The 20,299-nt window shown below is 40.0% G+C and overlaps 1 protein-coding gene across 3 annotated transcripts in view; it reads left to right on the top strand.

Annotated features, from left to right (window-relative positions):
* The window catches only part of DOCK1 (dedicator of cytokinesis 1), a 312,269-nt gene extending 294,361 nt beyond the window's left edge, over nucleotides 1-17,908 (top strand). For all 3 annotated transcript variants that reach the window (XM_074831522.1, XM_074831523.1, XM_074831524.1), the window contains 3 exons: nucleotides 1,995-2,148; nucleotides 6,290-6,435; nucleotides 16,707-17,908. In XM_074831522.1, the coding sequence (XP_074687623.1) occupies nucleotides 1,995-2,148; nucleotides 6,290-6,435; nucleotides 16,707-16,802 (396 nt within the window). In that variant the 3' untranslated portion in view covers nucleotides 16,803-17,908. The remainder of the gene's footprint in view (nucleotides 1-1,994; nucleotides 2,149-6,289; nucleotides 6,436-16,706) is intronic.
* The last annotated feature ends 2,391 nt before the right edge of the window (nucleotides 17,909-20,299 follow it).

The raw sequence follows: 20,299 nt of genomic DNA on the forward strand, positions 1-20,299 counted from the left end.
CGTCTCTGCGGAGCTTCTGCTCCTCTTTCCAAAGATGCTGTTGTCTAATGAAATGGGTGTTCCCATCACTGCGATGGACTTTCTTATGCTGGAACTCTTTTTTTTTTTTCCAATCAAATGAATAGTCATGATTGTCATGGAAGAATGTGGAAAGATTATAAAATTGCAGAATTATTTCACAGAGCTCTGATATTTTCTTTAAAAAGAAGCATTCAGAGGCTATTTTGTCTAGTTGTATGGCTTAAATACTTTTTTCCAAATTTCACTGTACTCATAATGAATTTATTGACTGATCAAAACCCAAGCCCTAATTACAGAGATCTTGTACTACTATGATCTTATCAGAAGATAAATTAAGCACTTCAGTATGTGAAGATGATCAATAATGTCTTTATAGTTTTCTAGAGATTTATATCTTAAGTACCACATAAACTTTTTTAATGTAAATTCTCATTGCTAGTTCTTTGATTCCATGAGCTGATAGCAAACCTAACACTGAAGCCAGGTAGTTAACAGACCGCTCAAAAGCTTGTGTTAGAAATCAGAATAACAGGCTGTACATTTTATTGATTTAGTGACATCTAACATCACTCACTATTGATCTTGCTTTCATTAGACTGAAAAAAATTATCATTGGGTTCATTATGGATTAATGGTCTCCAAAGAGTTCATATTCCCTAGCAGAACCGTGATTTATGTGAAGCTTCTGCCAATCACAGAAGTTAAAATTATTTGAGATAAGTAGCTACAGACCAGGTTAACTGGGGAACTTCATTCTAGTTGTTGGATTTTCTCTTGATTCTGGCATTGCAGCTCTCCTAATCAATTAGTGTGTTTTCCTTAGTTGCTTTTTTATAATTACATGCCTCTGAGAAAGTGATTACTTTGCTTATCCAGTCTACTAAAAATATGCTTTAAAAGATCTTGAAAGAAGAAACCTTTGGAGTCTTTAGGACTTGAACTTTAGTATCAGGCAAATTTATGAAAGATTACCCTGAGGTCTTGATGCACTTTCAAAAAAAGTTACATACTTTATGGTCATTCATTTCTCGTAGAAGTCTCAGAGACACAATCTTTTATGCAAACCCTTTTAAGGGTTTGTTTTCTGAAAATAAAAGGAAGCACTCGTACCTCATTTTAGATTCCTCCTTCACAACATACTTCACAACATACAAAAAAAAAATGTGAAATGACAAAATTCCTCGAAAAAGCATGAATTGCTGCTGGCATTTTCTGGTTTGTCCTAATGCAGCACCTTGGATGTAATTCCACTCTTAACTTCAGGCTGCTGCTCCATTTTCTGTGATCTCTTAGAAATAAAAAATCCCTTTCTTCACTGTGATTATTAGAAATATAGGTGCCAATGTATGGGTAACAAACAGTAGAGCTCAGAATTAAACTCAGTAAAAGGAATCACGTTAACAAAAGCATTAGTTGCCCATCAGATTACAAGTATCATTTCAGGGATTGATGGAAAATTTAAATGGACTATGAAGCAACGGAAGCAAAACAATAGGGATATTTCAGTGAATTAAATACAAGCACAAACATGCACCATCAAGAAAGTGTTTCTGGAAAGACGATGTGTTCCTCAGAAGTGAGTTTGACCACGCAAACAATTAAAGAAATAAATTGTAAAAGGGAAGTAGAGCCACGTGAGAAGAAAGAGATGATTTTGAGTGCTGTATAATCTTGTGTAAGGATATAAGCTTCCTTAGCTGTTATTAAGCAAGTGTTTGGGGAATTGGCTCATTGCTTCACAGAAAAATTTGCCAGGCTAGGGGAAGATGTGTGCATTAATTCTCATTGTGATTCCTGAGGAGAAGGGAACAACATTTAGAGCTGTGAAATACTGCATTAAATCAGAAGTATTGTATGTTATCATTGCCCTATTACTGTTTAGGAGGTAGTGGGGAAAATGTAGCATCCCAAGACGTGCTGCTCAGTAACAAGATATATTCCTTTACTGTCTCGCTGGTTTTGTCCCCGTGCAGATCAGCCCACTAAGACCACAGAGACCTAAAAGTCAAGTCATAAACGTCATTTCAAGTGAAAGACGTTTCTCCGTCTCTCCATCACCTCCCAGCTCCCAAGTGACGCCACCCCCAATAACTCCACGGACAAAACTTTCTTTCAGCATACAGTCCAGTAAGTCTTTAATTTTAACTAAATCTTCTTTTTCTAGCAAATTTTGTGCAAAACAACTTCTAGTGGGGAAATGTGTTTCCTCAGCATTACATTGCACCTTGGTTTGAGTCCTTTGAGTGAGTCATTTTGCCATCACCACAGAATTGCTTGCAGGAACAAGAACTTACCTCTTAACATCATACTGCTTGCATTTGCCAGCAAAAATTATGTCAGCGTTTTACAAAAGCAAGCAAAATTGTTGCATTGAAAAGATTTCTTTTCAAGTAATCATTAGCGATTACTTAGGTATAGAGTAACTGTAAAAAATTAGTGTTGTACTTGATTCTATACTGGATTTAGGGTATTTTGGAGCATAAAGGCTGAAAAAATAATCTTTTAACGTAATTGTGCCTTAAAAGAGCTTCTGTTTGCTACATAGTGAGTACAAGCCAGAGGGGGGAAAAAAAGTCAGTCTTTCTGAAGTGTTTTTTGTTTGACATTGACATCTATCACTCAGTTTTTCTGTAAAATATCAAGTTCGCTTCATTCTTCAAGAAACCCTATTGCAAAACTGGGTGTAATACAACACCTATTTCTTCTACAGTGCTGTTTTCCAAAAACAGTGATTCAGAGTTCTTGGTTGCTGGCATGTGGCAAAAAAAAAAAAATATCTTTTTGATACATGTACTCAAATGCTAGTGTGATAGTCAAGAGTAAGATGTTAGTGATTAGAAGATCAGTTTTAAGAAAAAAATCTGTTTGATCAAGGTCACTGTATTTTCTTGACTTTTTTTGATATTCAAAACCTTTTCCCTTAAATAGTGTTTTAGAAAGTTCCTGTTGCTAGTTGGAGATACATGTCCTGTGAGCAGGAATGTGTTTATTCTACAAATCCACAGCAACAGATTTGTCTTCTAAAAGGCATGTGGCTTTGTTGTAATGATTTGAAATTGTTGGTTGCAAACATGTGAAAGAGGGATAAGCAAGTGCAAATCAGTGCAGCATTTCCTTTGCAGAGTCAGACACCCGAAACAAGTATTTTGATAACTTTTTTTACAGTTTTGATAGCCAAAAACTACTAGTATGCTAAAACCTGGAAACACAGAGAAGTAGAGTATAAATACTCCTGCAAAAAATGCTCTTTGAACTGGATTATTTCTTCCTGTGTACATTTTATTAAAACTGACTTGATCTCTTATTTAAAAAAGTACCTGAAGCTATCATATATTTCTGGGCATATTTATGTCTGTGTGCTGATGATTTATGAGTGTGATGTAAAATAGGTTCAGCTTGTTGAAAAATCCTTGAGACTTGTCCATAATCGTTTGAGGAATTGTAGTGATAAAAAATTTTAGGAATTCCAAGGATAAAGAAGTTACTTGAGTGCACAAATTGGCTGAAAGCAGTTAACGGGTTGCTAAGCAATACTGCTTACTTCTTAGCTGGCAGTTTAGGAGAATGGAGTGTAAAATTTGGTCATTAGGTTAAGATGAAAAAAGAGTCGTCTAACTGATGTCTAGCCAGCCCAGAAATACTCTCAGTGGCACATGTCCAGTAAGGAATAAATTTTCAGGCCGTACTAGCCTGATGAAACACCTTGAATAATGACAGCAAACCAGAAATGATGCGTAATTATTTGTATAGTGACTGAGTTAGTGAGGTATAGTTCAGCTGAATTGAGCAGGAGAAAATTAATAGATCTGTAGCAAATAGATCTTCTTGAAGCACGACTGAAAATTACTGAAGTTTGTGTTCGATACCTGTTTCTGCAGTAGGGTAGATGACTCCTGGCTTTCATTAAGCCGTGTGAGAGATTAGCTAGTGAGGGCAAATAATTTTTTTCATTATAGAATACTGTTTTTCTACTAAATAGTTTGCCAGACTGAATGCAAATATGTTGTCAATGTATATTATGAACTATTCATCTGGATGGAAATACTCTGTCCACATTTACAGGGGTTTATTGCTGTCTTGCAAGGAGGATGAGGTTGTGAAGGTGCCATGCTGTAGGAACACAGTGAGGGGCTCCAGAAAATTATTGCTGTAACAGGAGCTGGGGAACGTAAGAAGAGGGACGGAAGCAGAGCAGGATGCCGTTGCATGGACAGTTGGTGACCATCCAGGTTGTTCAGTGTATTGCAGATGTTAGAGTTGCCTCCACGCCTTGTTTCCTCTGAAGCTCTAGTGAAAACATGGCTCACCTGCCTTTCCATGGGTCTTCCAAATGTCAAACTTAAAGAAGCAAAGGGTTTGTGTAATTCCTAACAAAATTTGCCTTACTTTCTTCTCAGTAGCACCTATTAGTCTACATGTAATAGCTTAGATGGAGTTAGTAGATACTGTAATATCATATAAGATATAAAGATGAAGTGTTCAGAGCAGTTAAATTCACTTTATCTTTGGGTAGTCGTATGTTATTATACTGATTTTCAGTTTCTGCCCAAGGAATGTGTACAGTGAGACCTAAAACCATGGCTTGTTTACAGTAAATACTGAAAGAAGGTTTCCCTTTCTGAAGCAAGATTCAAGGTTCTGCTAAAGTTCTAGCTAAAGCTACAACTCTAAAGAAAATCCAATTTTTCAAATATATACCTGTATTATCTTAAACTACTAATGGAAAAAAACAAACAGATACATGTATAGATAAATACAGAGATAGATAGAGAGATATACATGTAGTTGTGGGTGAGACGTGAAGGATGTATGTCAAGGAGCTGTTCTGTGAGATTCACGGTCTCAAATGCCTGTGATCTTTAGATGTACAGTATGGCTGCAAAATTCATACAAAATGAACAGGGAGCTTCATTTGCAGCATCAATATTAGTTACAAATGCATAGCGTTGTTTTCCAGTTACATGTTTAATGACCTGAGCTTAGCAGAAGTAGATTCTGATGGAGATATTTACAGGGAAGTATTATGCATGTTTGAGAAATGGAGAAATATCCTATATGTGTAGAAAAGAATTAGAAACAGGAGCAATGGAAAAAGCAATGAGAAATTCAGGTCCTGGAGGACAAACAACACTTTCCAGTCTGATGTAGAAGTCCCAGAATGGAAAATATTCTTCATTCTGGCGTAGTTGAAAGTTCAACTGAAAGGATAAAGAGTAAAATTACAGTTTTCAGTGACAAATCAATACAGCCATCTTACAGTTCAATTGTGTTAGTGAGAGGGCATTTTAGAGAACAGTAAAAGGACAGTTTTTGTAAGATAGGAACCTTGCAATAAAAATATCTGCATAAACAAGTCCTACGCTTGTTTCACAAATAACCCCTGTAAAATAAAAGTAACCTTTTTTCATTTCCTAAATGAAAACACTTCCCTAATTTATCAAAAATAAATTAAGTTTCTTATCTCGTAGAGCTCACAGTGGGTTTTGCCTGTGTTAAAATGACTGAATTACCCTGAAATACACCGTGGGTGGATTTCTACACAAAACCCTATGTATCACTCAGGCCTCAATAAACTTTATTGTCCCTCAGGCTATTTGCCTTTACAGCACGTACCTGCTAGGATTTATCTGCTAAGAAAAGGGAACCTTCCACCTAGCAAACAGTAATAATAAATGTTTTGTACTTTCTCTTGCGTGATTTTATTTACTCAACAACTAATGACTGCTCATTTATTATAGTTACCTGGAGTTTGAAAGTTTTTGAGAGAGATCTAGTTAATTACAGGCTTTCATTTGTGCATTTTATTAACCAGAAGCTTTTATTTTACTGGGGGAAAGCAAATAAAGCTTAGCTCAATTATATTTTCTTAGTGCACTTACCAAAACTTCTATCGTGTATTAATGTACAAGGTGAAAATGCAGTTGCTTGCAGCTGAGAAAAATATATTTGCTAAGCTATGAATATTTTGGCATGAAATCTGAAGTAAAAATTATTAAAAAGAGGGGATTGTTAAGGTATTTTGAGTGTATCCTAAGAGTTAGCCCAATGTGGCTCCACGGGGCATACTTCCCCTCCATGCAGGGGTTGCTTCATTTGTTCTACTTTCCTCCTCATTAGATGAGCTGCAGATAATTACAGAGGCAGTGAAGAGCGAAGATATCACATGTGCAGCATTATCGCAGTATCAATGCCGTAAGAATTGGCACAGTCTGTGTCTTTGGATTCAATCCAGTTATTGAAAGAGTTAACTCCATGTTGATTTTTACAGATCTGGAGCTGAATGGTATGTCCAGCTCCGACATCCCCGACGTTCCTCCTCCTCTGCCTCTCAAAGGAAGCATGGCCGATTATGGGAACCTCATGGAAAGTCAAGACTTGATCAGCCCAACGACCTCCCCTCCTGCCCATCAAAGGGTGAGTCCCAGAGAGGATGATCATTTTCTGCACTTTTCTTTGCTTTTGTACCTTGAACAATCCACAGGCTGCCTGCAGACGTGCCAGCAGATCCAGACGTTTCTGCAGTTTCAAACAAGTGTCTGGAGTGTGAGGGAACAGCATTGCTCGTGGGGACCGACCTGACGGGAGGTTGGATTCATTCTAGTGGAGAAGACTAAGCAAAATGTTGTTAGCTGTGTTGATAAGGGAGCTTTAACCGACAGGATATAGTCTCAGCAGCAAATTAGATTTAATAGCCTTTCAATCCTGTCTCAGGAAAGGAAATAAAACATGTACCTGACATCTTTCCTTTCTGGAGCTCTGTTCTGTTGACATCCAATTGCCACTCGTTTCCTAGAGGCAAACACACGTGCCCCCTCTGAGGGAAGGAGCTCAGAAACACTCTTCATCATCAACAGGGTTTTCAGCTTTCTGAAGAAAATACACTTTTTCAACTTCATTTCCTGTATCCTGGAAGCTTTTAGAAATAGTTTGGTCCTTTTCTTTAAAGCAGCACTTTTGAGAAGGGCCGTTAATTTTCTTTTTGAAGAAAAAAAATATGTTTTAAAGAGGTGTGGTAGGTTGACCCTGGCTGGACGCCGGGTGCCCACCAAAGCCGCTCTGTCACTCCCCTCCTCAGCTGGACAGGGCAGAGAGAATGTAACGAAAGGCTCACGGGTCAGGACAGGGACAGGGAGATCACTCACCAATTACTGTCATGGGCAAAACAGACTCAACCTGGGAAAAATTTAATTTATTACCAATCAAATCAGAATAGGATGAGAAATAAACCCCAAATCTTAAAACACCTTCCCCCCACCCCTCCCTTCTTCCCAGGCTCAACTTCACTCCTGATTTTTCTCCCTCTTTCCCCTCATCAGCGCAGGGGATGGGGAATGGGGGCTGTGGTCAGTTCGTCACCCATTGTCTCTGCTGCTCCTTCCTCCTCAGGGGGAGGACTCCTCACACTCCTCCCTTGCTCCAGCGTGGGCTCCTCTCTCCATGGGCCCACAGGTCCTGCCAGGAGCCTGCTCCAGCGTGGGCTTCCCACAGGGTCACAGCCTCCTTTGGGCACGTCCCCCTGCTCTGGTGTGGGGTTCCCCATGGGCTGCAGGTGGATTCTGCTCCCCCAGTGACCTCCCTGGGTGCAGGGCATAGCTGCCTCACCATGGGCTGCACCACGGGCAGCTGGGGAATCTCTGCTCCTCTCCCTCCTTCCTCACTGACCTGAGTGTCTGCAGAGCTGTTGCTCTCACATTCTCACTCCTCTCTCCGGCTGCAATTACAAAACTTTTTCCTCCTTCTTAAATATGTTATCCCAGAGGTGCTGCCACCTCACCCAGTGGCATTGGGTCCATCAGACATGGGTGAAGTTTCTAGCAGCTTATCACAGAAGCCACCCCTGTAGCCCCCTGCTACCAAAACCTTGCCATGCAAACCCAATACAAGAGGTTTTCTTTTCTTTGACTTTGAAATGTATAACTTTGGCCAAGCTGTTATATTGTGGAAAAATTCTCAGTGGTAATGATTCTTTTCTGTTTGCAGAGATATCTTCCAGGATTTCTCTGAAGTTCATCATTCAAATGAAATTCTGTTGAGTAGTTTACTTTTCAGTAAATTTCATGGTTAGAGAAAGCATTCCTAATCTCAGCAGACAAACAGTCAGGCAGGAATTTAGTTTTAACTCTGGGAATAGTTTCGTTTAACACAGGCTATCACAGTGTACTACAGTACACAAGTCCAGCTTTTTCCATGGTTGAAATTGTAAATTGTTGTAGGAACTCAGTATTTTCAGGCTAAATGGGTTAAAAAGACAGGTATAGAAGTAACTTCAGGAATGTGAGTAGTGTTATTCAAAACACCATGTTTTACTCATTATATGCATATATTGAAAAATTCTCTATTCCCATCCTCTCTTCCACAGTTCTTCCCCGTGGCTGGATGGTGTTAGTAAATATTTTCACTAAATTTTTTTGCAAACACTTTTCCTCTAATTTCCATCAAAGTATACTAAGCTCTTACCCATTTCCCTGGCTTCTCTCTCAGGGGCCAGCTCTCACTTGACCTGAATACAGACCTCTAAGCGGAAAATTACAGAATGTACAGGAGGGCTGCCAGGGGTTTTTGTTTAAGGAATCCATCTACATAAAGAAACCTGAGAAATTCAAATTAGGTTTCAAATTTCTTGAACTCCTTATTGTACGAGCTCCAGTGCAGTAAATTCATTTTGTATGATACAAGTTTTAGGTCATGGTGTAGTTCAGGATTGATAATGTGAGTTCAATTTTTAGCTAAAAAGCATTAAACAGTGAGATGATAAAACATATGGTGAGAAATGCAGTTGCAGTAGATGGGTTCCTTTTCCCTTCCTTGCGAGGCTGTTGGAAGGGGTTTCCACTCAGTGGACAAATGCTAGATATTTACTACTTGCAGATGCCATCATGCTGCGATGGTTGGAGTCCAGACCTGAAGACGACTCAGGTTCCAGCTTCAGTCTCGTTGCAGTTGAAGATGTGACCTTGTGCAGCTCCTCTACCTGTCATGAGCAGGGTTTCCGCATCATTAAATGAAAGTTCATAAAAATAGTAGCAATATGCTCTCTTAGTTTTTTGAAAAGCTTTATTCAGGTCTTAATATTTTTTCTCTTTACTGTCTTCACTGCTCAGCCTCCTTTCATTTTTTTTAATACATTTTGTAATTGTAAAAATGGACGCCATTGTTTAATGGCAGTGTTGAAAGGCCTCAGGATTTAAGCATACCTTAAATGCAATCAAGTATAGGTTATATCTCCTTAGCTAACTGTCCAAAATTTTCTTCAGTATCTACATTTTTATACTTTCCAAGATGAGAGAATGTAGTTTCAAAGTCTGGAAAATGGATCTAAAGCAGATTTGTCACAGAGCCACGTGTATTTGTCTTAAAATGAATTTTAGGAAAGGCTTCTAGTCTTGTAACAATCATTCTGTGCATTTATTTCATCAGGCTTGTAGGAAGGAAGCTGTTACAGAACATAAAGAAAATGAGTGGTGCTGGGCATGAAAGATCAGATGGGTAAATTCTTATTGCTGCTGTGATTAAATCCCACTCCGCAGTTTTTAATGCCTTGTGTTTCATGGGGCAAATAGCTACATACTTCATAACTTTGTAATTCTCTGCCTAGTAAACTGATCATCTTTTAAATTACACAGGCTTTGTATCAGTGAAGAAAAATCAGTAAAAAATATTATAGATAAGATTATCTTAGTAGCTTTTTAAACTGGAAATATCTCCTTGTATGAGAAATTATTACATTGTTCACTCTGGTTGCCTTGCAGTCAGTTATGAAAACCAAAAAAAAGTGCTGTAGTGAACTGAAAAGCATGCAGTGATAAATGCATCAAATATTTCAAATCAAACTGCAGGCAATGGTGTCATTTAGTGTTTGAGATGGTAATCAGGCTACCTTAAGTCTTTTATCCAAGTGATCATCTAATTATAATTTTCTGATTGTCCTCTTATTCGTTGTTAACTGTGAGACCCTTATATATATTTTCTTGCACTGTATGATTTGTTCTGCTAAAAATGTCCTTAATAATATATGGGAACATAAAAACAGAAGTCTACGACTCCTGCAAGGATTATTATTACATCAAGGGATTCCTTTAGGCACTTCTCATTCTTTATGGGTTCATCCGTACCCTTGCATACAAATCAGCTGCCTGCTTAGTATTCACAGCGAGAGGAGAAACTCAAAGAAAATAGACAAAGGAGCACTTACATTTATAATATCAGCTATAACACTTACTAAGCATCAGATAATGGTTTGGATGAGAACATCTTGATCAGTCCAGCCTAGATAGAGAACTTGGCAAGGAGGGACAGCAAAGGCTGAAGCGGTGCATGATGCGAGGGCTGGAACGGTCTCGCGTGGCTGATGGTGATGGCGCTTATTTTGACTCAGCTTCTGTTGCACGAGGAGCATTTGGAATGGTTATTTAGATATAATGGAAGTGTTTACACAGAAGGAAAATTCCAGGGGGATTTTTCGTGCGTTGGGATGCATATACTGCAGTGCTGATCATTATGTCTTACATTAGCTGCAGTGAGCAAAAAATGACCTTAAAGGCTTCAGAAAAATGTCCTGTCCTCATGCGGACACAGCAAAGAGTGGGGGCTGAAAACCCAGCAGAAACTACAGATGCAGCAGGTAATTAGGGAGAAATCCCCTTCCTTCCTGAAGTGCAGCTCCTGGCTTCATGCCCCCACAGCAGGGGCTGGTGGGGAAGCCTCTGAGCATTGTGGTACCACCTGCTCAGGCCCCCAACGCTGGTTTGGTGGCTGGTTTGGTTAGTGGCTGGTTTGGTGGGTGGCTGGGTGGGTGGATGCTTGGGTGGCTTGCTAGCTTCCTTACCACAGCAGCGGGAGGACAGTTGTTAGGAACGTTATTATCCCATGGAAAAAGTGAAATCGGGAAAAGTGCATTATTAACCCGTTATTTTAAATTAGAAAGTTGACTTTATGGACTGCATTTGCTCACAAATATAAATAAACGTCTCCTCTTCTATCTGATACTTCAAATTTTTACAGAACAGGCTCTCTGACCAAAGGCTTTCCATGATGCATAGGAGTATATAATGTGTCTAAAAGAAAAAAGATAAAAATTTGTTTTTTATTTACCATCTGATCATTATTTTTGCCTGCTGGACATGGGAAGCATTGCAAGCTTCCTTCAGTCTCCTCAGCTGGGCCGGGGTTTGGTGGGTTAAGCTCTTGCTGAGCAAAATGTTTCTAAAAAGCTCACAGTCACTTTTTAATAAGTCTCAAAATCAATGGACTGCCACTGCTTATTACAGGATTTTGAGTGAAAAATGTGTTCTTCTGCTGTCTGCCTGGAGATATAAAGCCTGTGATGTGTCCCTGAGCAGCACCCTTGATTTTGTTTCGGAAAGGGCCGTGTCGCTGCCCTCGGCGCTACGCGGGATCAGGCTGTGGGTTTTGCTCTGGCCAATTGGTAATGCATTTGTTTATTGCTCTCGCAGGGCCCGGGCCTTCACTAAGAAATAGAGTTTCAGTCTGGAATCTAAACCTAATTCTGAGGGTATTGCTCATAACTCTTGAGGTCTGTTTATATATGGACCAGATCAGAAAAACAGTGCTTTTGAAAATCGAGTTAGCCAGCACGATCTGAAATACTAATAGCTTCCACATGCAGAAATGTGGTTCAACAGAGGGAAAATTGCATTGGCCATGCTTTAACACAGCTGACACGCGCTGTCCTCCCTGCCTGAGGGGTGCAGACCTCTCCTAGGTCCAGCTCTTCCCCTCATCTGCTGCCGTCACCCCCGTGGGAGCACCCCTCCAGGGAACACCCCACCGCTGCCCCAGCCAGGCTCCTGCCAAAAAATGCCACGGGGAAAATCACAGAATCACAGACTGGTTTGGGTTGGAAGGGACCTTAAAGACCGTCCAGTCCCACCCCCCTGCCACAGGCAGGGACACCTTCCACTAGCCCAGCACACGGTTGGCTTTCTGGGCTGCCAGTGCACGTTGCTGGCTCACAGTCAGTTTTCCATCCACTGATACCCCCAAGTCCTTCTCCTTGGGGCTGCTCTCCATCCACTCCTCGCCCAGCCTGGACTTGTGCTTGGGATTGCCCCGACCCATGGGCAGGACCTTGCCCTTGGCCTTGTTGAACTTCATGAAAATCTGAGATACTGATTGAAGCAATTCACCGTTGCCCGTTTTGAGGGATCTTTCACGTTGCCCAAGGAGGGGATGCTTAGCATGCAGCGGGTGGGAGCACACAAAGTGCACCTCTGCAGAAGGACTCTTAAAATTACTTTCTTTTATCAAGGTACACTCCAGCAAGGGCAGCTAATGGCTGTGATACACAGTCAAATGAAAGTCCAATGAAGTATGACAACAGAGTTTAAACACTCATTTTATCTCGGTTACCTGTAGTATTTTCCACATAACTTTGCTCCCTGGGTCAAACTTTGCTCCCTGGGTCAGAGAGACAATTAGCTTAAACTGTCTATAATTTGGTTCAGATTAGTGGAGTTAGGTTAATTCTCTCCGCTGGCGTATTACCGTGCTCTCAGAATGGGAGTGTTATTCCGCCAAGACCTCACATTATGTGTTATTTTTCACTGCAGATATTAAATAAGCAAGTTGCTGCTTGTCAGGCAACTCGGCTCTATGCTAAAAGCAACGGTGTAAGCGAGAAGGAGCAATTCAGAGCTCAGTATTTGAAAGCATTTACACAGTCCCATGTAGTTTGTAGCCTATTTACATCTCATTTCTACTGCTTCTGACCTAATTAGATGTGTTAATCCTTCAAACTAAAGTGCTTTTGATTGGATCTCCATAGCTTGTCATATTGATGACCATTTAACTTTAAAGAAAAATGTAGTTACACAGGAAGAAATCTCTTGCAGTGTCACAGGGACCATTTTGGGGAATGAAATTTTCATTTTATATTTTCAGTTGGTGTTTTTTAGTAGTATTTTCTGATTGAAAAAGAAAAAAATTCTTGTATCTTGCTTCTTCACAGACTAGAAAAAAACTGCATTTTTCATTTTTAATTGATTTTTACTGCATCCTGAACATGTATAGTGTAGTGTAGTTTATATCTGTAAGAGAATGGAGACAAATGTTTTTAAACCTCATTCTTCTCTGTATCAGGAAAAAAACCAAACAAATGGGAGCAATTTCATGTTTGAAGCAAAAGGAACAGATTGCTTCTGTGTTGCAGATGTGCCTTTTACATAAGGTTTCTGCTTCCCCTGAGGTACCCATGAGTCAAGGATTCTGCCCAAAATAGGTTTGAATGTGAACCAGCAGTCTCTATCGAAAGTAAAAGCATGCTTCAAGATTCGGTGAGTTCACAATTAACCACTGAAATACAAACATGAGCTCTGCAAAGCAGTTCTTAATTAAATGTAAAATTGAGGGAAGCTCTATTTTGTCTTTCGAAGGGGAAGCATAGCAAAAATGAACTTCATAAAACTAATAATGATTTTCTGAGTATGATATTAAAGGAGAGAGAAAGTATGCTTGAATTTCTTCCTGTGCTGGAATAAAAAAGAGTGCGTATTGGCCCTGGAGTGATGGCTCGATTTGGAGCTACACCAGTTCCATATTGGTATGTTTTGTTGTGGTAATTTCTCAAGAATGTTGCCCCGACGAGCATTACACATCCTACTTAATATATTCATTGGTAGCTTATTATATAAAAGAACATGTACTAAATTTATCCAACTTTCTAATGGAAATTGTAAATTCAATTACAATAATTATCTACCTATCTCTGTTATTTCTTTCTGCCTAATTTGCTGGCGGAATCTCAGCTCTGGTAGGTTTTGTGCTTGTTATTCATAGCATATATATAGTTAGCTTATTCTCATTGTATTTGCATTGTATGTGTTCTTCAGAAGGAGGTTTTCAGGGATAATTTGATTGTTCTCTGATCAATATGAAGGGCTCATTTGTTTGAGAAATGCCTTTGATCTAATTGAATTGAGAATTATTGCCAATATACTGTTATTTAAATTCAAAATGGATTTTCACAAATGATGCTATCAGCAAAGTTAGTTTTTTCTAGTGATAAATACGAAGTTAAAAGTACCATCTGAGTGGAAAGCACTGAGAAATTTTTATGTTTTATAAAGTGTTTTGGAGGGGCACGTGGTTTATTTGGTCATGAAATTAATGTCATTTCCATGAGGAGTTCTTGCATGTTGTACGCTGATGTTCTGCAGACCACCAGCATTTCCCAAGGTTTGCCCAGAGTCCCTGCCTGGGTACATGACTGTAACGAAGCAGTTTCTCAAAGATTTTGAAATCTGCAGATCACAATTGAGTGTGTGAGGCTAAGTAACGTTGACAGTCCAGCTCTTATTCAGGTGCCTTATTGGGGATTCAGGAGGTAACTTAACACACGAGGTTAAGAAAAGTATTTGGTCAAGTAGAGGAAATAATATTTAATAGTTCTAAGTGTAATACTTAAGAGACAGATCAGCAGTGGTATTTTATTAAAAAAAAAAGAAAACACTTAAGTTTTGCATTTAATAAAATAAAAATATTATTTTATCTGCATTTCATATTAGTCTGTTGACTTGATTTTCTGACTCAGAGATCACTGTGTCCCACTGTAAGTCAGCGATAAACAGTGCAGGATTTTGAGCCTGCTCTGGGAAATGAATACTGCTTACTCAGCAGGGTTTTCTTGAAGTGTGCATTTCAAGCAGCAGTGCCCTTTCGAGGCTCAAACCTTTTAATAACCTGGTTGTTTCTTCAAAAGAGCTTGGATGAACTTTCACCGGAGTGTGAACATGAAAGTCCTGTCCTCGTGGGTGAACAGGAGGCTTCCCCTGGGAGAGGCGGCTTTCCAGGCAGGGCACCCCCGGGCTCCAGGCTGTTTCTCATTCAGTAGCAAATTAAAAAAACAATTGTTTTCTGAGTCGCTAACTCAGAAAGCATTTTGTAAGCAAGGAGGAAGGTGAGAGCACGTGCGTCGCTGCGTTGGTGGTGTTCCTGGCAAGACTGGCGAAGTGGAGAGTGGACAGTCTTCGCCATGGCAAAATGGAGAGACAAGCTCAGGGCACGGCCAACCCGATGATAGTTTGCAATCCCCGTTCGTTTGCCATGGCGGGGAGCCAGGAGGAGTGCGGAAAGTTGTAAAACAGATTGGAATGTGTTTCTTTCCAGGTGGGATATGGGAAAAATATTCCATCAAAAATCCTGCCTTCCTGGCTCTACCAGCATGCAGTCTTACCTTTCTGTTTAGTCTACGATTCGTAAAACTTATCTGGTAAAAGCTCTGGATTTATAACCTTACACTGTCTTTAAATCTGCTTTGAAGAGGGCATTCAGTTACCTTAAAGATTCTTTTTTCCTTCTACTCTTACACATCTCTGAAAACTCCCAGTCACAAGGTTGCAGGAGCGTTAGAGACTCTCCGCGCTTCTCCTGCCACACAGCAGAGGAACGACCAGACTGTCCTGACCATCACCCTGGACCACTCTACTTTTTGCATAACAGCTTTGGATAGCTTTTAAAGGAATGGGCTTGTTTCGTACTCACTTTCACATGGTTTATACGTTGTTTATATACCTATCTCTTACTGTGATTGAGAAATCGTCCGTTATATATTGTCCAAAACAATGAAAGTTGGAATAGAAGGTTGCAAGCGCAGTGTAACACTAAGGCATTTCAGATGTTTGAGCTGTTCTTGTAGCGGTGATTAAGGAAATTTGGCAGAGTTGGTGCGCGTTGTCAGGTTTGAAGTGTTCATGCCTGGAGCCAACAGTTCGGTACAGGGTGGGTAAGGTGAGATGGGTACGCTGAGACACAAACAAGTGGAAATGAAAAAGTGTCATTGTGCTTGGAGGAGAAGAAAAGGCTGAGTGAAGGAAGAATCTTAGGAAAAAGCAAAACCAAAGCAGCATTTTTGAGCTGTCACACTGAAGTACAGCCTCAGCGCAGAGATGGGAAACTGTAATGGGTGTGTAGCCAAAATGCGGTAGGAAACCTGACTGCAAAGTGTGTGAGGAAATTGCAGTGTTCTCAAGCTCTTTCTGAAACAGATTTATCATGTATGATTGAACATTATGAAAAAAAAAAGTCTTAATTTCCGTAATGACTTTGTTAATTTGTCCAATTAGCTGGTGAATCTAACTGAGGGTGCTCTTGTTCTGTTGTATGATATATGGAGTGGTTTAATGTATGTATATTTGAACAGTCTGGATTTCTGGTTTGAATATTTTAATTATAACTGAATGCGTAATAGTAAATTGCAAGTTACTTATCTCTTTAAGGGTTTCCTTATTTTTTTTAATTATTTGTGTTCTAAATGTGCAAAATACAAAAATAATAGAAAAGCAATGAAGCTGTTGCTTCAGCTTGGCTTTTAAGCTCTGTAGTGCACAGAGGCTGAGGGCAATCGATACAGACCAAGAAATCAATATCCTATCATGATGTAAAGTGGGGAATTATAAACTTCTTCAGTGCTCTCAAAAGATTTTTCCTGAAATACTGAGCTAATTAATCATGAACCCTTGAGAGATTTTTTTCGTTGTCAGAAATAAAAGTTATATTTTAAGCTAATGGCCAAGAGCATTCGGTATTCATAGTAGCAAATTCTGCGGAGAAGCTTTCAGGAGTCAGATGGCTACAGACTTACCCGCTGTCTCTGGCGGTTATATATGAAACAGCAAATGTTTTAAAAATCCATTCGTTGCTAACAGTCTATCAAAATTGGTTTCTTCCAGCACCTGCCACCTCCGCTCCCCAGCAAGACTCCCCCGCCTCCACCTCCAAAGACAACTCGGAAGCAAACGTCTGTTGACTCTGGGATTGTCCAGTGAAGAAGGAAGCGTTTTTTTCCAAAGATAAAGCTGTAACAATTCATTTCCCTAAGTATTTTATGGTATATAATGTTTACCTCATTCAGGCGTGCAGTATCTAACATTTAGTGCAATGACTCTAACTCCATTTCTAGCCGCATGTTGGAAACAACACTACATCACCCCTCTTTCTGGGGTTTTTCCCTCCCATAACTTGAAAGAAATCTGAATTTCTACTTGAGACTGGGAGGCGTTCATCAACTGACAGTACCCTCTTCCTAAACCTTCTCCCTGCTTCTTCTGAATAACTTCAGGCACGCAGGTAGCTGTGGAGATTAAATGAGAGTTGAATATTTTGTACCTAAAGCGTTTAGGTAGCTGTGGAGTTTCAAATGAGCTAAGTATTTTGTACCTAATCTCAGTGTACATAGAATTCAATGACGATATTCACACTGAATTCAGTGCACGTTGGAACGGGCTTCACAGTAAGGAGAAGCTGCCATAGGATTTCCCCAAATAATGGTTCTGCCCAGGGCTAAAAATCAGACACAACTTATTTGTGAAATGTGCCTTCTCTTTAGTTGTTCTGTATTACAAATAAACTGATTGCTAATGGGCTTTTGTACAATTAGCCGTCGGTGATCAGTCGTTTCCATTTTCACTCAGTTGGCCATTCTGGGCATTGATCAGTGGGTGAGGGCAGGGAAGCCTCTTGGCTGCTGATGGCCACGAGCGTATAGGAAAAGCACCAGAGTAGGCAGATAGGAGACTCCTGGTCCTTCTGAACCCAGCAGCTGAGTACAGGAATGGGAAAAGCTTTTTTTTTTTTTTTTCTTCTTTAATGTGTAATATTTCATGTGGATTAGGATGAACTGAATGGAATCACTTTGTCCTTGTGCCATCATTCTGTACAGCGTTTGTATATATGATGGTTTTTAGAATGTTTTAATTTTTATGGTGCCTGCTTTTCGTGTAATAATGAATTAATGTACCTGCAAAGAATATGCCTTACATATTTTTAATTTCCTAATTGCTGAAAGTGTAAAAAAAAAGCAATTTTTTTTTTCCAGATATTAGGCTCTGAGAAATATTGGACAATGATGGGGTGGGGTGCTGGGTGGGAGGAAGGAAACTAACTTTATACTCTAGCGTTTTTTATTGTCATCACTTTTATTTTTTACTATCTACAATCTTTTTACTCTTACGGTAGATTGTTTTTAAATATACCACTGACTCAAAAAATAAAATATTATTTTAAAAGCTTGTCTAAGAAAATGAACGTATTTCCTTGGTATTTTTGATCCTCATTGCAGAATTTAAGGAACTATCGCACTCTATAGAGGGCTACACATTCACTAATTTTCTTTTTTTCTGAACAATTTTGAGGGAGTCCATGATAAAGCTGAAGTCTTTCACCATACTGGTATGCTTGTTCCTGCATGGATGTAGTACTGAGATAAAACACACGTCGGCACTAGAAACATCCATCTTTGTATGCTGTCAATATTCATAATGACAGCTTACTTTAAGTTATAAGTTATCTGTTGCTGAACACTTCAGAAAACAGGTGAGTTTTAGGTAATATTTTCTACCTTAAGTAGCTGCTATATGATTCAAGTAGCAGAAACGTGACTTACTCAGCAGTAAAACAATAATGTTGTTACAAAAGCAGAAAGATTCCCCTTCTCATAAAAAGTGGCTCAAATGGTCAATTACATATTCTCATAGTTTTGCCTTAAACTGTCGTGTTGCTTTGGATGAAATGAACACATTTTTTCTGGCAATGTGTGATAACATCAGCTACCAGAGTGTCTCAGAATTTACTGTCAGATACTGTCCTACAATTCCCTATTTGTTTTGTTATTAGTATAATCTCCGTTCAAGAGGAACAAGCTGGGAAGGATTTTTAGCTACAGTCGATCAGATATTCTTTCTGTAGACGATCAATAATGTATTACAACTTTAATTCTGTAATTCTTTCATTTAATTGAAAATGGCTTTAGAGACTGCTCTTGTTCCTCTGCGGGAGATTGCGCTGGGATACTGGTGAGTTTGCCTCTTCTATGTTTCATTTACTTCCTAAAGGATAGGAAGAGGCTTGCACGTGGACCTTTAACTGGATGGTTATAAATTGTATTTTTGATAATGTATTTGTTTTCACATGTCCTTAGCAAATTCCTGTGCTCATGCAAGTGTTATAATTTGGCCCTGCAAGACTCCTCAGATGAGAGCTGCACTTTCAAATTGGTCTTGTGATACAAACTCTAAATCTCATCTCTGTGTATGTTTTACAAATACGCAGACTGAGACTGGGAATTGAAAATCACTCTCAGATTCACTTTCAGACCCAAATTGTCACCATTTTTACAATCTTAACAGCTTCTAGGCTGGAACTCGTATAAAACCCAGCCAGAACGAATCATTACCCTCCTCAAAGTGTTGTAAAAACACACTTCAGCAAATCCAGAAGCTAATTCAGTTACAGTCTCTAAGCAGTGAACAATCCTGCGAAGACTTACTTTTCCTGCGGTATGCTCGCTTCCTTTGTACTCCAGTGGGGTGGTATCAGAGCATCCCCAGTCAATATGAATTTCTTGTGACATTATTTGCAACAAAGCTGAGCAAATGCAGAAGGGCTCGATGTGAGACAATACTGAAAAAGAAGGTTATTTGATTTTAACCGAAGTGGTATCACTTACGCTTACTCATGCTGATATCCTCACAAGGGTCAAGGCGTGTGTGTCCAAGTAATGGGTCCAGGGTTGCTTGCGGTGACGTCGAGGACAAGAGGAGCCTGCTGTGACATCTGCATCCCATCTCCTGCACTATTCTGAGGTTGGTGAACACGTGCTGGTTGTTGTATGTGCCCTTGGTTCCCTTTGGGAGTTGGCGGTGGCTGTGATCTCGTGTCTCTTCAGTCTGTCCTATTTCTGTGGGAATTCACTGGGCAGCACTCAATGTATTCAATGTCAGTTGTCTCCCCGCCTGGTGAGGATGCTGTACAGTTCCACTTCTGCTCTTCATCTTCCCACCATCATCCCTTAATGGCCTCAGTGAGTCTTTTTCTTTCCCCACCTTGATGCCTTGAGTAGCTGCATGTGGATATCACAGAATCACAGAATGATCCAGGTTGGAAAAGCCCTTGAAGATCCTCCAGTCCAACCATGAACCTCACACTGACCGTTCCCAACTCCACCAGATCCCTCAGCACTGGGTCAACCCGACTCTTCAACCCCTCCAGGGATGGGGACTCCCCCCCTGCCCTGGGCAGCCCATTCCAACGCCCAACAACCCCTTCTGCAAAGAAATACTTCCTAATATCCAGTTTAAAAACTGGATATGGTGGGATTGGGATGACCTGGTCCAGCTGTCACTGCTTTATTCTCCCGCCAGCTCTCCTGGTGCCTCCATGCCCAAAGGTCCCCATTCAGACTTCATTCAAATCAATATTTCTGCTACAGGAGGATGCCAAAAGCAAGTGGCTAGGAGAGGTGTCCCCTCCATGTCTTCTGTAGTAG

The sequence above is a fragment of the Strix aluco genome, chromosome 7 (assembly GCF_031877795.1).
Source record: "Strix aluco isolate bStrAlu1 chromosome 7, bStrAlu1.hap1, whole genome shotgun sequence".
Lineage (NCBI taxonomy): Eukaryota > Metazoa > Chordata > Aves > Strigiformes > Strigidae > Strix > Strix aluco.